This window comes from Lobosporangium transversale (assembly GCF_002105155.1).
Source record: "Lobosporangium transversale strain NRRL 3116 chromosome Unknown BCR41scaffold_25, whole genome shotgun sequence".
NCBI lineage: Eukaryota > Fungi > Mortierellomycota > Mortierellomycetes > Mortierellales > Mortierellaceae > Lobosporangium > Lobosporangium transversale.
Window position 1 is genome coordinate 425,418 of NW_019029003.1, and position 19,028 is coordinate 444,445.

Genomic DNA, 19,028 nt, shown 5'->3' on the forward strand with positions numbered 1-19,028 from the left:
TTTGTGTAATATTTAAATTATTAATCAATTCTTCGTGATATGTACTGTTCCCCTTTTTTACATGTGCTGCTTTGATGCTTGAATGGGAGATGGTAATTGCTGATCAACTTTGTCAGGAAAGGAGATCAAAAAGAACAATGCTGTTCCTTTGACACAAAAAAATATACTTGTAATGGGACTGTGTTTTCAAATTATGTGTGTATTTATTATGGACTAGTAGAATCATCAGAAGCAGAGTCATCAGGAGCAGGAGCGGAAGCATCGGAATTATTGGAAGTAGCAGCAGCAGGAGCGGCAGAAGCGGCAGAAGCGGCAGAAGCGGCAGAAGCGGCAGCAGCAGCAGCAGCAGCAGCAGCCTTTTCAGCCTTTTCTTTTTCCATCTACCAGGATAGAGTGGCAAAAACATAGTTTGTTAAAAAATAAACAAAAAGGTTTCATTTCTAGCATTTCAGGTACAAACTTACTCTTGCTTTCCATTCGTGGGCTTTGCTGAGCAATTTGAAATTGGGTTTCTCGGTTTGGTCATCTGGGAAGATATAGTCGTAGTATTCCTCCCATTGTGATGAGCCCGCAACATGACCATCAGCAGTTTCGACCTGTCGACGTTTCTTGACCATCTTAGGCATAAGGTCCTGTACACTCTTGAGGGTCTCGGCTGTACCTTGCGCCTGTTCAAATTCTTTCCACGCTTCCAATAGAATAACTCTCTCTTCCTTGAGCCCATGCTCCTTCATGGTATTGCAGCCCTTCTTGAACACTTCTCGTGCAGCAGCAGCTTGACCTTCGCCCGGCACGCTTGCTTCAAAATGTGCCCAACTGATCCATACTTTCACATGCGCCGTTCTCTGCAACAGTTTCCGATATAACGAGCGAGCATTGGACCATTCCTCTTCACCAACCTCAAAGTCAATATACGCTTTCCAGAGAAGTTCCGGCATATCCAACTCCGGTTGAGAAATAGCCAAATCGAAAATAGCACGTGCACGATCAATGTCCTGAAGCTCATTCTCCAGTTCTGCAAATTTGATCCAGGCAGCACAATTGGACGGCGACCACTCAAGGTACTTGGCATATAATTTCCTTGCTCTATCAATGTCACGCAGCTATTTTATAAAAAAGAAATAAATAAATAAATAATAAGGTGTAGAAGTTATCGCAAAATGCTTTACAGTTGTTGTCTACATTATGGGCTATTTATGTCATCACCAACCTATCAACTCACCTCCAGCTCTAGCTCAATGTATCCCTTGAATAGCTTGTCTTTGGGACACATACCTAGAGCCATTCCTAAGGACTTGCGCGCAGCAGCGACATCCAGCTGTCGAATCTCAAATTTGGCGTATAACAGCCAGATTTTGGCAAATGTGAACTTTTTATGTGGAATGAGTTGGAGACATCCTTTGTATACCTCCCGTGTACGCTCGTAATCCTAGAAATACAATGTCACTTGGTTAGTGACCCATGCTTCTTGAGCCCAATGTACATGCCGACATCATCGCATCTGCTTTCCATGGCATCACGATGATCTTACTTTTGCTTCAAGTTCCTCAAATAAGGCATACTTAATCCAAAGATAAATATACCGTCGCCAAAGTCGTTTCTCTTGAGCTGGCGGAACTTGTGCGATAGCACGTTCATATACCTCTCGAACTCGATCTATATCGCCCGTACTTTCTTCAAGTTTTCCATAATCAAACCAAATGTCATAATTTTTGAGATTATTGGCAAGATCCTAAGCATTGAACATAATCGAAAGTATGCGTCACATAGCATCAGCATAATGTGTTGAACTTTGAGATGGAGTAGCTTTCTCCACAATGACTAGATCGAGCTGATAATATGCAGAAGGTGATCGCTTATAACTCTGACTTACTGCTTCGTATTGAAGTCTTCGTTTGCCAATAACTACATCCTCGATTCCTTCTTTGTCGCCATACTGTTTCTCAAATTGAACATATTGATTATAAAGAGCTTGGGATTTTGAGCGAGGAATACGATCCAGCGCATATTTATAAATGACGCGAGCCCGTTCGATCTGTTGTTCAAAGATTTTTTTTTTTTTTTTTTTTTAAAGAAAAGAGTAAGTAATGATGTTCTGATCAATATTGAAATAGGAGCAACTTGTTCAAAAATAGCGATCAAGACATAACATAATATCATACTTCTTTCTGTCGGGTTTCGAATTTAGCAAATGAAATGAACAATCTTTGCTCCATTAGCTCCTCACCCATCACTTCGATGGCCCTTGTGAATATATCGCGTGCCTTCTCGGTAGATCCTTCCCGTTCCTCAAATTCAGCCCATTTGATCCAGTTCTTGGGGTCTGGATGGACATGCACGAATCTTTCATAAATGGCGCGTGCACGGTCCAGTTCTTTATACCGCTTTTCAAACTTAACATAAGCCATCCACGCCTCTTCTTCCGGCTCCCATTGCATCCAGCGCTCAAATATCTGGCGAGCTCGAGCAACCTCTTCCAGCATTTCTTCCATATAAGTGTATTTGAGCCTACAATCAGCCATTTTTGCAAACCGTTAATAAGGGCATTTCTAATTCTTTTTTTTTTTTTTTTTTTTTGCGCATAGAATGTCAAGAATTTAATGCGAGTTGAAGGAAAAACAAAAAAAAAAAAATGAAAACATACCAAAACTGATCTCGGCGTGGAAGAATTGTAACAATTCTATCGAAAAGATTGCGTGCCAAAGCAATGTTCTTGTGCTTCATTTCCATTTCAACATACTTGAGGTACAGTGTCGAATTTTGACTGTCCACCTGCAGCGCACGTTCGTACACGGAACGAGCCCTATCAGACACATCGTATTATTAGAATGAATTTTAATCTGTGAAATATATCTCTTTACAAAGAAAAAATGAAAGAGGAAAAAGAAAAGAAATATATCAAAAAATCAAATACGCGTACAATTCTCTTTTTCTTTCGGTTGTCTAAATTCTATACCTGGCCAGCTCATCTTGACTCTCTTCCCATGCTGCATATTTGAGCCATTCTCCGATATGAAGTCGGCTGCGTTGAATACGGTCCTCGAATTCTTTGCGCTTCCTCCCCCTGTATTCCATTAGTTCCTCATGGTCGTGAATCTTTTGCTTAGGAACCTTGATGGCTACTCCTTGTCGTTCTTTGGCCTCGCGAAGAATCTGCTCAGCCGAAATTTGAACTGGCGCAGCATTCTTATTTTTGATCTGCAGGTTACAAACAGGTCGGAAATAAGATTGGATGGTTAGTATGAAAGTGATCAAAAAAAAAATATGACGAAGATATTTCTGGAAGCCAAGAATCAAAAATGATGCCATGCCTTTGGAGGCTGGGTGGATCTTTTTTCCATGGTTGAGAGAAATCACAGGAATCTGAATGAGATCAACGTAAAAGAAGGATTCGAATACTTGAGTAAAAAGAATGCATCAAAAGTCAAAGGTTTGTGCACTTTCATATCTGCACGTGATATATGCTTTGGCCAAAATTTTGCGGAGAATCCATACATTTTTAGGGCCTCACAAGACGTTGATGAAACTTCGAACCATTTAATAGGATAAATGCCTTGGTATTCATTGCTATTATGATAATGAATAGATATCTCATCCCTTCAACGTTAGAGGCCCACAAACAATGTATGGATTACATGTATATCTCAAGACAAAGGGCTTCACTGTAATAGGGATTAATGAATCTTGCAGTAATCCCGGCATTCATATGGGACTTTCTTTATTTATAGGAAAAGGCTCTACTACCACAAATGCGAGATGCCCTCCTACCATGATCTGATGGTTGCGCAGAGCATCACTTACGCAACCTAAGGCACCTCATTGAGTAAAAGGATTTGGAGGGCCTTCGCACTGGAAACGGCTCTGGACACCTACTGTGGTACGGGCATGGTTTGACACTAGCAAACTGTCCCTGGAAACACAGCATAGTTTTTTTTTTTTTTTTTTTTTTTTTTTAATTTTTGCTTTTCCTCCGGTTAAGAAAAAATATCTGGCTCATTTTTCCGCCTTGTGCGCTCTTTTTCTCATATTTTCAGCGCCCACTTGCTTCTTTGCAACAGTTTTATTGGTACCACGGTACTTCCTAGGATCCTTGTGGCTCATCCGCGTCTTATCCCTCATACCTTCACCTCCTTCCCAGAATGCGCTAGCACCACTGGACTTTTTGACTGGACTTTCACCACAGACACAGGGCTTGTCACTCACAACCTGCTCTCGTGAGCAGTGACCACAGATCATCCGTTTTGCGTAATCGCATTCATGGGAGCCAGACTCCTTTTCGTCATGGCAGATATGGCAGGGGTAAATCTTTTGGCAGCACGGGAATCTGAACCAGCGTCGGGATTTCTTATAATGATCACACGCTCCCTTTCGAGGGAGGGGTTCACCAACTTTGAGTTCAAAATCAAGGCCGTTCTTGTTCTTGCGCATGGCAGCTTTTTTCTTGAGTGGAAGCTGCTCCAGGGTAGAAGCATTAGCTTTCATCAGATCTCCCGGACTAAGCTTCACAAACTTGATCTCGCCTTCCATTGAAAAAGTCATCCGCGAATGACATTTTCGACAGTTGGCAGTGGCGGACATGCCACGTCCAACCCTTTGTCTGAAGCCTGCTGCTACAGACGGCAGTACTTGGGCAGATGCTGGGTTTTGGCGATTGTTTGCAGATAGTTTCGAGTTGGACGTCGATGTAGAGTCATCAATAGATGTAGTACTCATAGCAGTGGAGAGATCACTAGTAATAGCCGTAGTACCAAGGATTTGATCGCACTCGCTGCAGGTGGGAACAAAGATAGAGGGCAATATGTCAAACGCTGTGCAGCCTGCCAAGTCCAGGTAGCCGATAGTGCGAGATTGCATGTGGATGTACTCTACTCGGAAATGGGCCCCCATAAGCGACTGACAATTCTCACAGACTTTCCATTTGCGGGTATCAGTAGGTGCGTTGGATTTACTACCAGGCGCTGACAATGGTGGTCCCCCTCCATCACTTGGGAGGATATCAGGGATCTCAAACAGTCCCTTACAACGATTGCATTTGACTAATAGACTCAATGAGCGACAATATAGCAATGATATATGTTCAAGCTTGAGATCAGGCATACGGATCTCGATGCCTCTCTTGGGTGGTGTGCCATCCACTATTGGTCCATTTAACGTATTCAAGGATCCTTGCTGATCGTCATCGTCATCGTCATCGTCATCGTCATCGTCATCGTTATCGGTATCGTCATCATCATTATTTGAGTCTTCATTACGGGATAACGACCCTATGTCCATATCACTATGCTGAGAACCATCATCTCGTTCATTATCGTCCTCACTCGTCACGGCTCCGTGATCTTCATATTGATCAAAGTTTCGACGTGGAGGATAGTTGGGCGCATTGACATAGATCAGTTTTGGTTTTGTCTGGTCCATGGTTCGATCTGACTCAGATATGGGATCACGTTGAGGCGATGAATTAGTAGTGCCAATACGAGCCGTGGAGCTTGAGGCTGAAAGTACTTTGGCAGCAGAGGAGGATCCTGCCTGACTCTGCATGTCGTCTTGATTAATACCGAGAGCGCCGGTTGCTACAGATGGAGCAGGACTTTGAGAAGGAAGTACAGTATTGCTGAGGAGTTCTTTGAGATCCCGATTAAGCTGATTCAGAAGTTGAAATAGCGATAGTTGGTTCATTGTTTTGGCAATATCGCGGAATCCTTGCTCAACATTTCTAAACAAATTCAAGCGAATCTTGGGTAAGATCCCAGTTTTGAAAATTTGATTATTCCTAGTATCCAAGTCATGTTACCTTGCGCGCCACATCTCAATCTCTGGATTAAGGCCATTTTGCTTCAAGCGAATCTCGCAAGGCTCAAGAGGGAATTCATTAGGGATTAGCAAGTTAATCCAAAGAGGGCCTTCCCAGATGACTGGCATGCGGCTCTTGTCAATTGTATCTAGCGAGATCTGAAATTCCGTGGATGAGATAGTCGAAAACGATGAACGGAAACGTGTTTGAATCTGGTTCAGCTGCTTTTGGCGTTGAAGCGAAGCCTGATTGATCTGCTCTGCTGTGTAAGTTTTTGGTATAGACGTCTCAGAGGTTTTTGAAGAAGACACTGGGTTTATTTCTTGACGTTGTATTGAAGGCACAGTCGAGGAGGACAGGACTGTTGAATTTGGAACAGAATTTGGTAATGGAGGAGGAAGAGTGGGCACTGTTGATGATGGTAACCCAGCAGCAGAAGGATGTTGAGATTGCTGATGTCCATGTCCATGGCCTATAAAACGAATGGTAGGTGCAGGCGGTTTCTGGAGCAGTTGCTCCATATTGATATCTAACCAGTTGAGATGAGCCAACAATGATCTTTTTTGCAATGCTGCCTCCGCAAATCCACGCTCAAGATTGGTAGCAAATCCTATAGGTATATCTTTGTTGAGAACAGTGACACTACAAGGCGAGGTTGGATAATCCGTGGGGACTGACAACTGGATATGAAGAAACTCAATCTCGTATGGGAAGTCGGGATCGCTGGGGTAAATCTTGAGTTGAAATTGATCGCAGTAGTTCAAGATATTATCCTTATCCTTATCCTTATCATTGTCATTGTCATTGCCACCGACACTAGCTGCAGTAGAAGTAGCAGGAGAGGAAGTAGGAGCAATAGCAATGAAGGACGATTTGTATCGATTCTTGATCTGCGAGATCTCAAAAGCGCGCAAGGAAGAACCAGCTCGATCCTGAGCGATATTTTGTAAGGAGCGAGGAATGGGTTTTGATACAGGAGCTCTAGTTGTCATAGTAGTAGTAAAATACGCTAATAGTAGTAATAGCACCAGCAGCAATTGCCTTGTGGAGTAGGAAATATCGTGCAAAGGATAAGTGAGAGAATTAAGGAATAAAAGCAAGGAAAGGAAGAATGCAAAAGAGAAATACCATTTTTCATACTGCGAGAATGAAAGCCACAGATTAAATGGATATAAAATACTGCGGAGGTACAAAAGATGGGCATGTACAAACCTGGTCTCCAAGAATGTACAACAGTCAGCAAAAAAATGTGCTCTTTTCTTTTTTACTTGTTTACATATTTTATCTTTCTTTCTTTCTTACCATTTACCTCTCCTCCCTCCGTTTCCTCGTTCCTTCCTCATTCTTACTCCTCAATCCCCATTTCTTTTCATCCCTTCTGCCCTTCCGTTCCTCTTCCTCGGTCTCATCCTATTGTTTTATTTCCATTTCCTTATTCCATCATCTTATCATCTTATTATCAATTAACAACCCAACGATAAATCTCTCTCTCTCTCTCTCTCTCTCTTTTTTTTTTTTTTTTTTTTTTTTTTTCTTCTTCAAAACCTCTATTCATCATCATCCTTATTCATCATCTCTTCTCTTTTTCTCTTTCATTTTACCACTATGTCACGAGAATCCTCCTCTTCTTCTTCCTCTTCTCCCTCTTCCACTTTCACCTTTGCTCCTGCAACAGGTGTCTTTCCTTCTTCATCTCCTTCCAATATCACTGCTCCGACCGTTTCTTCCGCTCCTTCCAGTCGCCGGTCCTCTATTCTCTTTGGTGACAAGTTTGGTCGCATTGGCTCGGGTTTACCTACTGTCAACGAAAATGACCTCCAACATTCTGCCAATACCTCGCGTCAATCTCTGTCTCAACCTCCGGCCCAGCCTGAGTCCCAGCCCCAATCTCATTCTGGCCCTCCTCCTGCTGGAAGCAATAGACGTGGCAGCCATGTACGCTCAAAGTCTATGAAAGAACAGCTTGATCAATTTGGTCAGAGTGGTAACAAGGACAATGCGCCAAAGACCCTGCAGTCTCTGCAGGAGATCATTAGTAGCCTCAAGAGCATTCCTGCTAACCATAATAGCCAACCATCGAATGTGAGCACCGCTGACCCCTATCAGCAGCACCAACAGCAACAGCAACAGCAGCCACCAATTGGCCAAGGCCAAGGCCTTTCCCGCCATGAGAAACGCTCGTCCATGTCCTCGCTACCCTCGCGGTCCTCAATGGGTTACTTTAGTACAGGAAGTCTTAATACCAAAGAGTCTGGATTTTCTGGCTCCGGTTCTGGGACCACAACTACCCTCCACATCTCGCAACCGCCCCGTGGCACCTCTATTGAGAATGCTCTTCAATCTACAGTCGCAACTTTGCGTCGTCTCTCTGTCTCTGACTCAAAACGCCCTGTAATTTCTACCATCAAAAAGGATGACGATCCTGTAAGTCTATTCGAACAACATTGGGTTACATGCTCAATGAAATTGTACGCCTGTGAGCGCACCTGTCCCTTTTTTTAGATGGAAAAAGAAAAGTCGTCAACTGGCGTGTAACTGATCCATCGTCCTCCAACCTCGCCCTCTTTTCCCTTCTTTTATCCTCTTGGGTTTTGTTATTCTTTAAAATAGACATTGGACAACACAGCTCCCAGAAAAACCAATAACCGCCGTTCTATTGTGCTTCCCCAGGATATAGGCACAATGGGCATTGACCAACAGGAGATCAGTAGAAGAAATAGACGCTCAGCTACAGGTTCATCTGTGGACAGTCTGTACTTCAACCCTTCCACAGACATTCTTCCACTCACTCCTACCACCCCTACTTCTGGATATCAGCCTAATCGTCGTTCAGTCATCATTCGCCCAGAAGAAGTTGCAGCATTGCAGGAGGGTCGCACCTATGTTTCACCTGCCGCAAAGAACTCAGGACGAGGCAGCTATTCTAGCGATGAAGAGGCGGATGCCATTGCAGACACTCTTTCAGCCCTCGAGGGTAAGGCTAGTATGGGACATGGTGTGAGTTATTCATCCAAAGCCCCTCACCGCCGGTCTATCTCCAGCGTCGATCCAAACTCTCTTGCTGAGTTTGCCGCTAAGCTTCCCAACCATATGCAGCCTGGCACCGGCTCTGCGGCCTTCCAGAATTTCGGACAAAGTCTTGTCAATAATGATGACGCTCGTGACCGCAGACGATACTCAACTTCGTTCAATTCTACGGTTGCGAGTCGATCAGCTATGACTGGACCAATTAGTCGACGTCTCTCAGCTGCGCCGGCTGTCAGGGAAGCTGATCGTAAAGAATGGCGTATATGTAAGTTCTCCCTCTCTCTCTCTTTTTTTTTTTTTTTTTTTTTTTTTTAGTATTGTTCTTAATTTAAACAGAAGAGGTATCAAGAAGAAAAGTGGAAAGGAAGAGCGATTTTATCTAAACGATAGTTTCTCTGCATGACTTCTTGGGCATCATATCATTTAGCTACATCACTGGCCTCTAATACAGGTCTGTCCAATAGGGATAGTGTTAGTCTCAAGGAGAATGCGAATGGTCGTCGCCCGCTCTTCCAAGCTCATTTGACTTATTCAGATTTTCATTCACTTCTGACAAAACAGAAGCACAAATATGTTCAAGGCGTCCTCAGAATCAACAAACGTAACCGTTCAGATGCTTATGTCACAGTTGATTCTCTGCCAGAAGGCGATGTTTACATTTGTGGAAGTAAGGACAGGAACCGTGCATTGGAAGGAGATGTTGTTGGTATTGAGCTTATCGATTTTGAGGACGTGCCTATCCAAAAACTAGAAGGCGGAAAGGACAAAAAGAAGAACAAGCGTGCAGAGGATGTAGAGGAAGCTGGTGAAGCCGACGTTGAAGATATCAAACCCAAATATTGCGGCCGTGTCGTTTCTATTGTTGAGCGCTCATTAGTCCAAATGTTTTCAGGGACTTTAACTTTACAACGACCAAGTGGATCAGCAAAGAAAAATGAACGTCGCCGTCTAGATGATGATGATTCGAAGGGCCAACCCCGAATTGTCTGGTTCAAACCTGTATGATTATATCTTTTACGAATAAGATATTTATTATTTATTTTGCTGTTATTTACTCTTTTTTAGTTTCAGATAATTGATGGATATCTTCTTTCGATTTTCTATATCTGATTTCTCTAGACCGATAAGCGCGTGCCCTTAATTGCTATTCCTATTGATCAAGCCCCCAGGGATTTTGTAGAGAATCATATGGCATATGCCCATAAGCTCTTTTTAGCTACAATCAAACGTTGGCCTCTTAGCTCACTTCATCCTTTTGGGCATCTTGAACGTGAGCTTGGCGATATTGGTAATATTGAGATCGAGACAGAAGCTTTGTTAGCGGATAACAACGTCACTACTACTGCATTTGGCGAAAAGGTTGAAAAATGTCTCCCTGAACTTCCATGGGTTATTCCGGAGAAGGAACTGAGTAACCGCCGTGACCTTCGGAAGAGTTGTACCTTCACAATTGACCCCGCCACCGCCAAGGATCTGGATGATGCAGTGTCCTGCATTCGCCTCGAGGATGGCACATTTGAAATTGGTGTCCACATTGCTGATGTTTCCCATTTCATCAAAGTTGGTTCTGCTTTAGACAGAGAAGCTAAAGCAAGAGCTACTACTGTTTACTTGGTTCAAAAGGCGATCCCAATGTTGCCGACCGTACTCTCGGAGGATCTTTGTAGTCTGACAGTAAATGTCGACAGGCTTACATTTTCAGTGTTCTGGATCATGACTGAGAGCGGTGAGATTCTCAAGACCTCATTTGCAAAGTCTGTCATTCGGTCTTGCGCACAGTTATCATATGATGATGCTCAGCGTGTGATCACAACCGGTGCTCTCGACTCGAAGGTCGAAGTCTATAACCATCCACGGGAAGTTGTAGAAGAGAACATCAAAACATTTTTCGTAAGTATTTATTTATATTTTATAGCTTGTAATGGTGCGTGAATATGCTTTACAACACCATCGCCTTTCGCTCACAATTTGCCAATATGATATCATATCGCTTTCGATAGAAATTGTCCATGATCTTGCGTCAAAAGAGGTTTGACAATGGCGCACTTTCCATCAATTCCATCAAGTTGGCATTCGAAACTGATGGACAGGACTCGCCTTTGGACGTGACTGTGCTTGAACTTAAAGAGAGTAATCGACTGATTGAAGAATTTATGCTCCTCGCCAACATGAGCGTTGCCAAGCAAATTTTTGACTTTTTCCCAGAACAGGCTCTTTTACGTCGCCATGAAGGACCCCTTGAGAGACGTATGGGTGACTTTATTCAGCACATGAACAAGATTGGACTGGAACTAGACGCATCCAGTGCAGGAGCACTACAGGCGTCCATGGACGCAATTCAAGATCCAGATGTGCGCAAAGTTGTTCACTTGTTGGCGAACAAGCCAATGCACCGTGGCAAGTACATTTGTAGCGGCATGCTCCCTCCTAGTAAATATCACCACTACGCATTGAATGCACCACTCTACACGCACTTTACCTCGCCCATCCGACGCTACGCCGATATTATCGTCCACCGGCTACTGGAGGCATCTTTGACTGGAGGTGAGTTGCCAGCTGACGTCATGACCAGTCGATTAGGAGACTTGGAGCCATAGAAAGGACGGGTTGCTTGCAAATATCGTGGGGTTAGGGGGGAGAGGCCTTGATCTCACCAAATTTAGGGGACGAATGGAGGCGAATGGCATGTGCCTATGTGTTTCTTGCTTTCATTGATTTGCTCGTTCTTGAGAGGAAGGGGAGGCAAGGGGAGTAGAACCTGAAAAGAACATGCTTGATGAATATGAAGACTATGTTCACAAGTGGGTGGTTAGTGGATGTGGAACCGAGTGGTCGGTTCTAAAGAGGGAAAGAGAATGAACCATAAAGTTTTTCCAAGACGAGACGATGGACGCTAGAAGAGATGAGGACAGTGGCGGCAATTGTTTGCAGCGGGCTGCAGCATTTTGACAAGAGAAAAGAAAAAAGGATACACCTCTCAACCGCCATTGCTCCTTTTATTTTTTTGCTCCTCGCCTTGCCCTTTTTTTTTTATTTTTATTTTTATTTTTATTATTATTATTTTTTTTTTTTTGCCTTTCATATACCCCTTTTGTCCAACAGCAAAGTTTTGCAAAAAAGAAAAAAAGTTTTTTGATAAATCTTTCCATCGCTCTGACTCTTCTCTCCCTCCCTATTCCTTTCTTCTCTCTTTTACTACTATTACTATTATTGTTATTCCCATCTTTGTGTGTATGTGTCTGTGATTGTGTCATTAATTGATGCAACAATATCTATTATAGATTCAAAGGTTTATCTAAACAAGGAAGCTTGCCAGAAGTGCGCCAACCATTGCAACCTGAAAAAAGATGCCGCCAAGCTCGCGGAGGAGCAGAGTAGCCACCTGTATCTAAGTGTTTTACTCCGAAAGATGACCGAGCAGAAAGGCATGGTGATCCGTGAAGGCATTGTGGTGCAGATTCTCGATACGGCTTTTGATGTGATGGTGACAGAGTTTGGACTAGAGAAACGTGTACATCTGGATCAATTACCACTTGAGCGCTATTCTTGGAATGAGTCGACAGAGACACTCAAGCTGTATTGGAGCACGCAGCCTTTCAAGACTCATGATGACATTATTGCCAAGGGTGGCGATAGCCAAGTAAACAATAGAAGATTATCTATGACTTTTGCGCCATCTGGTTCACTACAAAGTGTTCGTCCTAGCGGCTTTGATGCGATGGGTGGACATCCTGACGATGCAACCAACGCATACGATGATGAGCGCGGATTGTTTGATGACGATAGCTTTTCAGAGGATGATAATGAGTCGCTGGCAAGGCAGCCTAGACAGATGGATATTGATGATGATGCGAATGATGAGCTAGCTAATAATCTACAAAAGATCAAGATGTTTGGACGCATTCAAGTTTTGATCACCCCGGATACAAGCGTGTCTCCTCCAGCGATTAAGGTAGTGGCTATAAATCCTTTTGCTGCTGGCGCACTGTAAATAATTGAACATGAGGGACAATGTTGCTCATTTTTATTCACAAAAAGAAAAGACCGGAAAAAACAATAAGTTTACGCCTGTAAATAAATAAATTGAAATATAAAACATTTTTAATACACATGTAATAGATCATTACATTCTCGCGTGGCACGGGTAAGCAATTAGGAAAGATGTATCCAATCACTGTTTATAAATTGAACCTTATTTATCAGTTTCAGTTGTGCACCTCGATGGTGTACCTGAAATGATATTTTTCTTTCATCATCATTCTTATTCTCATTCTCATTCTTCTCAATCTCACTCTCATTCTCCTCATTCTCCTCATTCTCATCCTCATTCTCCTCATTCTCCTCATTCTCATTCCCATTCTCCCCCTCCTTCTTATCATTCTCTCTTCCCATCATCATCTTTCACTTATCTTTTTTCCCCTTCACAGCTTATTTTTTTTATCTGTGACTGAAGCACTGGTTTTCAACATTAATAGCTAACAAAGTCGACATAATATTCTTTCTTTCACACATATTCATCGACCCTTCATCTCGAGGGCATTGAAGGTATCAAGCACCTTTTAATGTTGCTTGCCAATGAGCCCCTTTTTCGTACATTATTATCCTTTTCATTCTCATCTGTAATACCTTAATTTTTTTAATGTTTCATTAGCCCTTCTGTAACGGTATCTGGAAAATTACAGTTGAAATATACTCGCCGCCAACGTCCCTTTAATTAAAACACACACAGTAGTTAATACTACAAAATGTCATCACGTTACAATGGCCCAGGAGCGGGCCTCCGTGGACAACCTCGTGCGCCAAGGCAGCGTTCCAGGCCACGCGATCATACGGACAATACCTCAGTAGGTTATTATTATTATTAATATCTCTTTGTTGAATAAGAGTGCAATGGATCGATGGCACGAGGAAAAAAAGTGAGATAGATTCTCAAAAGGATGCTGTGTGTTTAATACTCAACTGCTATTATCAATTCCATTAGTACTCTAACACCGATAGACAACAAGCATACATAGACAAAGATATTCCTGATGTACCTAGCCCGCGCTCTTACCAGTCGTCCCACCAGCGGCAATGGAGTGATGCTTCGTCTCTGCAAGGTGGCACATTGCCACCAACACATTATCAGCAACAACAACCTTACCAAGGTGCGCAAAATTACCCATACAGTAATAACCATCAGTCCCCTTACATGGGTCCATCGTCTGGATCGCCAGCATCTCCACCTCCCTTGTCCTCATCGCCATCCTCATCCTCTTCATATTTTTATTCCCCAGACCAGCGTTCGCATTCTAATGCATATCCACCATCACAGCGACATCAACAATATCAGCATCAGGGCTCATCTCAAAGTAAATCAGCTTCACGCGCTGGTGGTCATGCTTACAGTCCAGGAGGTCGTCACGACCAAAGTCCTATGATGTCGCCCACTACCCCTGACAGCTGGAGATCTCCACCTGGACCACGTGGATATGGATCTCAGGCTCCACAATACTCCTCCATAAATCAGCATCGCCAACATCCGCATCAAAAGCCTTATCCAACTGCATCTTCCGTCTCGAATGATGATCATCTTGGTTTTCAGCATCGACCAAGCAACCGTGGTCATGAATATGATTCAGACGATTATTACAATCGATCTGGTGGCCGCAATGGAGCCCCTAGCTATGGCTCCAGTCAGGATCAGGGACAGAACTGGTATAATGATGATCGAGACCGAGGAAGGAGTGAGAGAAATGAACGAAAGGAACCAACTCTACGGCCCAAGCCCCATACTTCAGATGAGTGGTCCAGATCACCTACGGGAACAGAGAATGAGACCGAGATTCTTCCCTGGAGCGATGATGAAGCTATTGTAACGAAAGCGATTCGATCTCCGCCTACAGAATACTTGAACGAAAAGACGTTACCTCCGATCCCTAGTAAAGGAGCAGTGACAAATGTTGATGCCAGAGTTAATGTTAATTATAACGCTAGTGGAAGGAGCATGGATTCTGATATGATCAAGGTCGAAGTCGGAGAAACAACCACGGTCATCCCAACAACAAGTGAAAGCTTCGGCGTCAACTTTGTTAAGAACATACCCAGTTCACCCTCTATGGCTTTGCGATACAATAATAGCAACATCAACAACGTTAATACCTCATATCACCAGGCACCTACTGGCGCGATCCAAAGTATGGCAGGAGCGGCCTCCGCCTTGAGAGCAGCAGCTGCGTTAGGCAATCAAAAAACTCTTCAAGATGAAGCACCAGTTCGGCTCCCTCGCTCCACAGAAAAACCAATGTCGTCAGAATGGGATGGCCAACGGATTAGTCTTGACGACATGCTCTCAAGCCCCCCAACAGTCATCCAAGACAGTCGTCAACAAGCCATTAACAGTTGGCGCACCTATCCTCCCCTCCATCCTCGCGAAGATAATAGTGAGAAATCCTTTGTGGATTTGAAGGGCAAGCGACGAAGTAGTTTACCAGACAAGTTTGTACCCAATTGGAATGAGCACACAGAGAATTGGAGGAATAGCATCGGTCAAAGGCGGCCCTCCTGGATGGCAGACAGCAAAGGTGGCTTCTATGAAGCTGCAGATAACGCCATTAACACTGAGATTGATCCCTTGGCGCGAAAACCATCATGGGCCAAGGATAGACAGGTGCCTGAACAAACGTCTGTCTCTACCAATGCGATGAAAGATCACCAAGACAACTATAGAGACACAGAGACTGGCAAATTCAAGCGTTTATCAGATCAAGGTACAGATCGCCTTCATCGTCGATCGCGTTCTTGGTCTCCACCTCCTGGCCTGATCCGTAATGACGCCGTTAAGGAATCAGGCCATTTGCAAAGTGATCAGGCTGAATATGAGACGAGCACCGTTCCTTCAAATGTTTGGCGACACGATTCATATGCGTCGACCATCTCTCAATCTCGTTCCCGATCGCGATCTGCTTCTTCCCAAAGGCGGTCACGCGATTTGAAATCCCGAGGCTCGTATTCTAGGTCAAGATCTCCATCGTTGAATTCACGAGACAGTTCAAGCTCACGCTCGCGGTACAGATCCCGATCCTGTTCGCGATCAAGATCTCTCTCTCGTTCCCGTTCCCGTTGCCGTTCCCGTTCTCCGCGGCCCCATAGCCGTGGCTCTGACGAATTCGACGGTATCGAGGGCTCAGTAGATACAGGGCTACGAAAACACGGCTCTACTCGTTTCTCTTGGCGTTCTATAGACGATGCATCTCCAAACCCTAGACGTTCTTGGGAAACAACGGCATCCTTAGCTATTAATACAGATGTCAAAGGTTATGGATTTGAAACCCACAACATGTCAAATTCAACTTTAGAGGGTAGAGAACCGGTGTCGCGGTCAAGCAAGGGTACACTGATCAGCTCAGATTCGGACAGTCAAGATTCACCTCCACTTAAAGTGCAATACGGACGCAGAGCCCTTCAAGATGATGATGACGATGATAACCAGACTGTTTCATCCAAATATCCGGTATCAATTATCTCTACACTTAATCTACCCCCTGCTACTTCGCCCACGTCACCTCCGATACCGCCTATACCAAGCACCTATCCATCAACTGCGGCCTCTAGCCCGTATTCAAGCTTTGCACCACCACCGATACCGGACTCTCCGGCGCTTACCGGGACCCAGAGCCAATCTTTGATGACATCGGTGACAAATGTATCAATCGAGGCTACCATTGCCACGATTCAAAGCTCCAGGGTTTCTGTAGAAAGTTTCAGGACCGTTCCTGGCCAAGATCAGGATGTAGAATTGGATTTTGAAGCAGATACGATATATGATCGTGGTTTGCCTCCTATCTCATCGTCTTTTGTTTCCATGACGACAGTTCGGGGCGATGACGACAGTAGCAGTAGTAGCAACAGAAGTAGCACTACTAGTAGCACTGTTCAGGCGTCCACTGCTCCTACATCTGCACCTCGCTCCAATCCTCTTAGTGTTACTACCAAGGAATTGAGAAGGAACGGATCGTCCACAAATTCTGCAAGCCCTCTCTCTGCTCGCTCTGCTCGCTCCTTTATGTCACCATTATCTGCACATTCAGTCACGTCAATATTGTCTGCATCGCCGCCCCCTCAGAGAGCCCCACCTCCCATTCCAGTCATAGACTCGAACTTTGACTCGGCCTCGCCCACTGTTGGTTCTGGGCTCTTTAATAATACAACTAAGCGCTCGGGCAGTGGTGGAGGCGCGCGTGGGATGCGTTCTGGCTTGAGCAAGCAAGTTCTGCCTGCGAATATCCCGCCACCGTCTGATACTCCAGTTGGTGGCGCTCAAAAACCATCTTATGGAATCATTCCTCCACCAATTCCATCTTCCTTCAACAACCCCTCTATGAATGGTGACTCGGCTGGTCCGTTATTCGCAAGGATGGGAGCTGTCGTAACTCCAGCTGTAGCAGCAACAACATCTGCAGTTCAGATTCAAATGTTAGCGGACGAAGATCAGAGTAAATCTCAGATAGGCGCTATTACAATTGAGGGTGATGAGCGCCTGTTGACACGTCTCAATAACCGGATTGCTCAACTGGAGAAGGAGCTCGAATTTGCTCAACAAGATCTGGAAGCTAGCCAAGATGATGCACAGGAGCTACAGAGCAAGGTGAATGAGCTAGAAAACGAGATTCAAGAACTGAAAATGCAGAATCCGCTTTCCAGAGTTAAATTAACTGATGACCACCAGAAGGCCCTTGCCCTGGAAAAGGGAGAAGAATCAAAATCTGCACGCGAGACTTGGGAACAAGAGCGTGCTCAGCTTCTCAAAGATATGAACCGCCTTCGCGAGGAGCACAAGGAAGAACTAGAAGAGAGCGCACAGCAAGCGAGATCCAAACATGAACAAGAATTGGAGCGTCTGACATTAGATCATGCAGCTGCCTTGAAAGATCAACTGATCAGAGTTACAGAAGAGCATTCCAAAGCCTTGGAGATGCAAAGAGAATATTTGCAAGCAGATCACCAACAGGCTATCGATAACCTAACGAATGAGTTGAACTTGCTCGGAATAAAGCATACTCAGGACTTGGAGACTCTACGATCTGAACATGAGACTTCCCTTACATTAGTTCAAACCGAGATTAATGAGCTTGGAATTCGATTTGAAGTAGCAGAGAAATCACTGTCGACTGTGACTTTAGAACGTGATCAGGCTGTTAAGGACCTTCAGCATCATAAAAAGGAGACCGAGTTGGCCTTAGATCGCCTCGAAATTGTCCTTGCGGAAGATAAGCGGGCTCATGCGCAGCTCGTCCAGGGCCTTGAGGGGAAATCCAAGCGACTTCAGATTCGAGTCACGGAGCGAGAGTCACAGCTGCGAGAATTAATGCAAGACAATGTTCAAATTGTGGAGGAGATGCAGAGACGTGAAGAATCGTGGGAGCAGGAGCGGATACTACTTCGATCATCTGCAAATGAAGATGAAAGTGCTCGTGAGACGAGATTACAGGAGATGCATGAACAGCTCGTGACCATGACTGAATCCAAACGACAAGCCGACATGCAGTTCCAAGGCATTGTCAAGGGCTTACTTAGGGAAGCATCTGTCCATAAGAAAGAGCTCGCAGAACGCCAGATGTTGCTGGATCAAGAGCGAGAGAGCCATGAACAACTTCAACAGCAGTTGGGAACCATTCAACAGGAGGTAGAGACACTTAAGAAGGCAAAGCTGACGCTTGAACAAGAGGCATTGGCCTCTCAAAACAAAACAGAAGCTCTTTTGCACGATAAAGAAGCACTTGAAAGAGAGAAACAAGCTCTAGAGCAAGAGAAGAAAGCACTTTTGCAAGAGAGGGATTCTACAAAGGAGCAATGGGCTGCGCTAGAAAATAACCAGAAAGCTATAGAATCTCAGCTGGAAGCTCAGAAGCGAAGTGATAGCGAGGCAATGCAGAATATTCATGATGAACTCTCAGAGCGTTTGCATCATCAGGAGAAGCTGCTGGAGGCTGAGCGTGCAAAGATTCAAGAGCTCGAGCGTGCTCTAGAAGAGAAATCCGCGACAGCTAAAAACGATCTACAGCAAGACGAGTTTATGTGGAAGAACCGTTTGGATCAAGTCGAGGCAGCTTTGAAGACTAAAGAGGCCCAAGTGCGCAAGCTGGAACAGGAAGCGGACGCGACAATGAAGATTCAGACAGATTTGATTCAGAGCATGGAGCGTGATGCTGCTAATACGCAAAAGAAACTG

At 44.4% G+C, this 19,028-nt stretch overlaps 4 protein-coding genes across 4 annotated transcripts; 2 read left to right on the forward strand and 2 right to left on the reverse strand.

Moving 5' to 3' along the window:
* Positions 1-206: 206 nt before the first annotated feature.
* Positions 207-3,565, reverse strand: BCR41DRAFT_378138 (hypothetical protein; the record flags this gene model as incomplete). The annotated part of the gene is made up of 9 exons (XM_022027139.1): positions 207-380; positions 465-1,103; positions 1,223-1,429; positions 1,532-1,732; positions 1,874-2,035; positions 2,163-2,508; positions 2,645-2,803; positions 2,957-3,198; positions 3,512-3,565. 9 exons carry the CDS (start codon positions 3,563-3,565, stop codon positions 207-209), a joined length of 2,184 nt encoding a protein of 727 aa, XP_021880182.1.
* A 403-nt stretch (positions 3,566-3,968) lies between these two features.
* Positions 3,969-6,868, reverse strand: BCR41DRAFT_387480 (hypothetical protein). The gene is made up of 2 exons (XM_022027899.1): positions 5,792-6,868; positions 3,969-5,713 (listed from the first exon to the last, which is right to left on the reverse strand). The coding sequence occupies exons 1-2, from the start codon at positions 6,781-6,783 to the stop codon at positions 3,994-3,996; spliced, it is 2,712 nt and encodes a 903-aa protein (XP_021880183.1). The 5' UTR covers positions 6,784-6,868; the 3' UTR covers positions 3,969-3,993.
* A 446-nt stretch (positions 6,869-7,314) lies between these two features.
* On the forward strand, positions 7,315-12,902 carry BCR41DRAFT_356295 (hypothetical protein). Its single transcript, XM_022024625.1, has 6 exons — positions 7,315-8,215; positions 8,402-9,083; positions 9,246-9,817; positions 9,938-10,708; positions 10,819-11,362; positions 12,100-12,902. The coding sequence occupies exons 1-6, from the start codon at positions 7,397-7,399 to the stop codon at positions 12,807-12,809; spliced, it is 4,098 nt and encodes a 1,365-aa protein (XP_021880184.1). The 5' UTR covers positions 7,315-7,396; the 3' UTR covers positions 12,810-12,902.
* A 474-nt stretch (positions 12,903-13,376) lies between these two features.
* BCR41DRAFT_102303 (hypothetical protein) lies at positions 13,377-17,896 on the forward strand. Its single transcript, XM_022019316.1, has 3 exons — positions 13,377-13,662; positions 13,800-17,181; positions 17,513-17,896. Exons 1-3 carry the CDS (start codon positions 13,564-13,566, stop codon positions 17,611-17,613), a joined length of 3,582 nt encoding a protein of 1,193 aa, XP_021880185.1. The 5' UTR covers positions 13,377-13,563; the 3' UTR covers positions 17,614-17,896.
* Positions 17,897-19,028: the final 1,132 nt, after the last annotated feature.

Excerpts from the sequence above, each read along its gene's own strand:
- BCR41DRAFT_356295 (XM_022024625.1), top strand. The coding sequence starts at position 7,397 with ATGTCACGAGAATCCTCCTCTTCTTCTTCCTCTTCTCCCTCTTCCACT. Across the intron at positions 9,084-9,245 it reads TCGTAAAGAATGGCGTATAT|CTACATCACTGGCCTCTAAT; the intron begins GTAAGTTCTCCC and ends CATATCATTTAG. Across the intron at positions 10,709-10,818 it reads AGAACATCAAAACATTTTTC|AAATTGTCCATGATCTTGCG; the intron begins GTAAGTATTTAT and ends CGCTTTCGATAG.
- BCR41DRAFT_102303 (XM_022019316.1), top strand. The coding sequence starts at position 13,564 with ATGTCATCACGTTACAATGGCCCAGGAGCGGGCCTCCGTGGACAACCT. Across the intron at positions 13,663-13,799 it reads ATCATACGGACAATACCTCA|TACTCTAACACCGATAGACA; the intron begins GTAGGTTATTAT and ends CAATTCCATTAG. Across the intron at positions 17,182-17,512 it reads CTTCAACAACCCCTCTATGA|TGATGACCACCAGAAGGCCC; the intron begins ATGGTGACTCGG and ends AGTTAAATTAAC.
- BCR41DRAFT_387480 (XM_022027899.1), bottom strand. The coding sequence starts at position 6,783 with ATGACAACTAGAGCTCCTGTATCAAAACCCATTCCTCGCTCCTTACAA. Across the intron at positions 5,714-5,791 it reads ATTGAGATGTGGCGCGCAAG|AAATGTTGAGCAAGGATTCC; the intron begins GTAACATGACTT and ends GAATTTGTTTAG.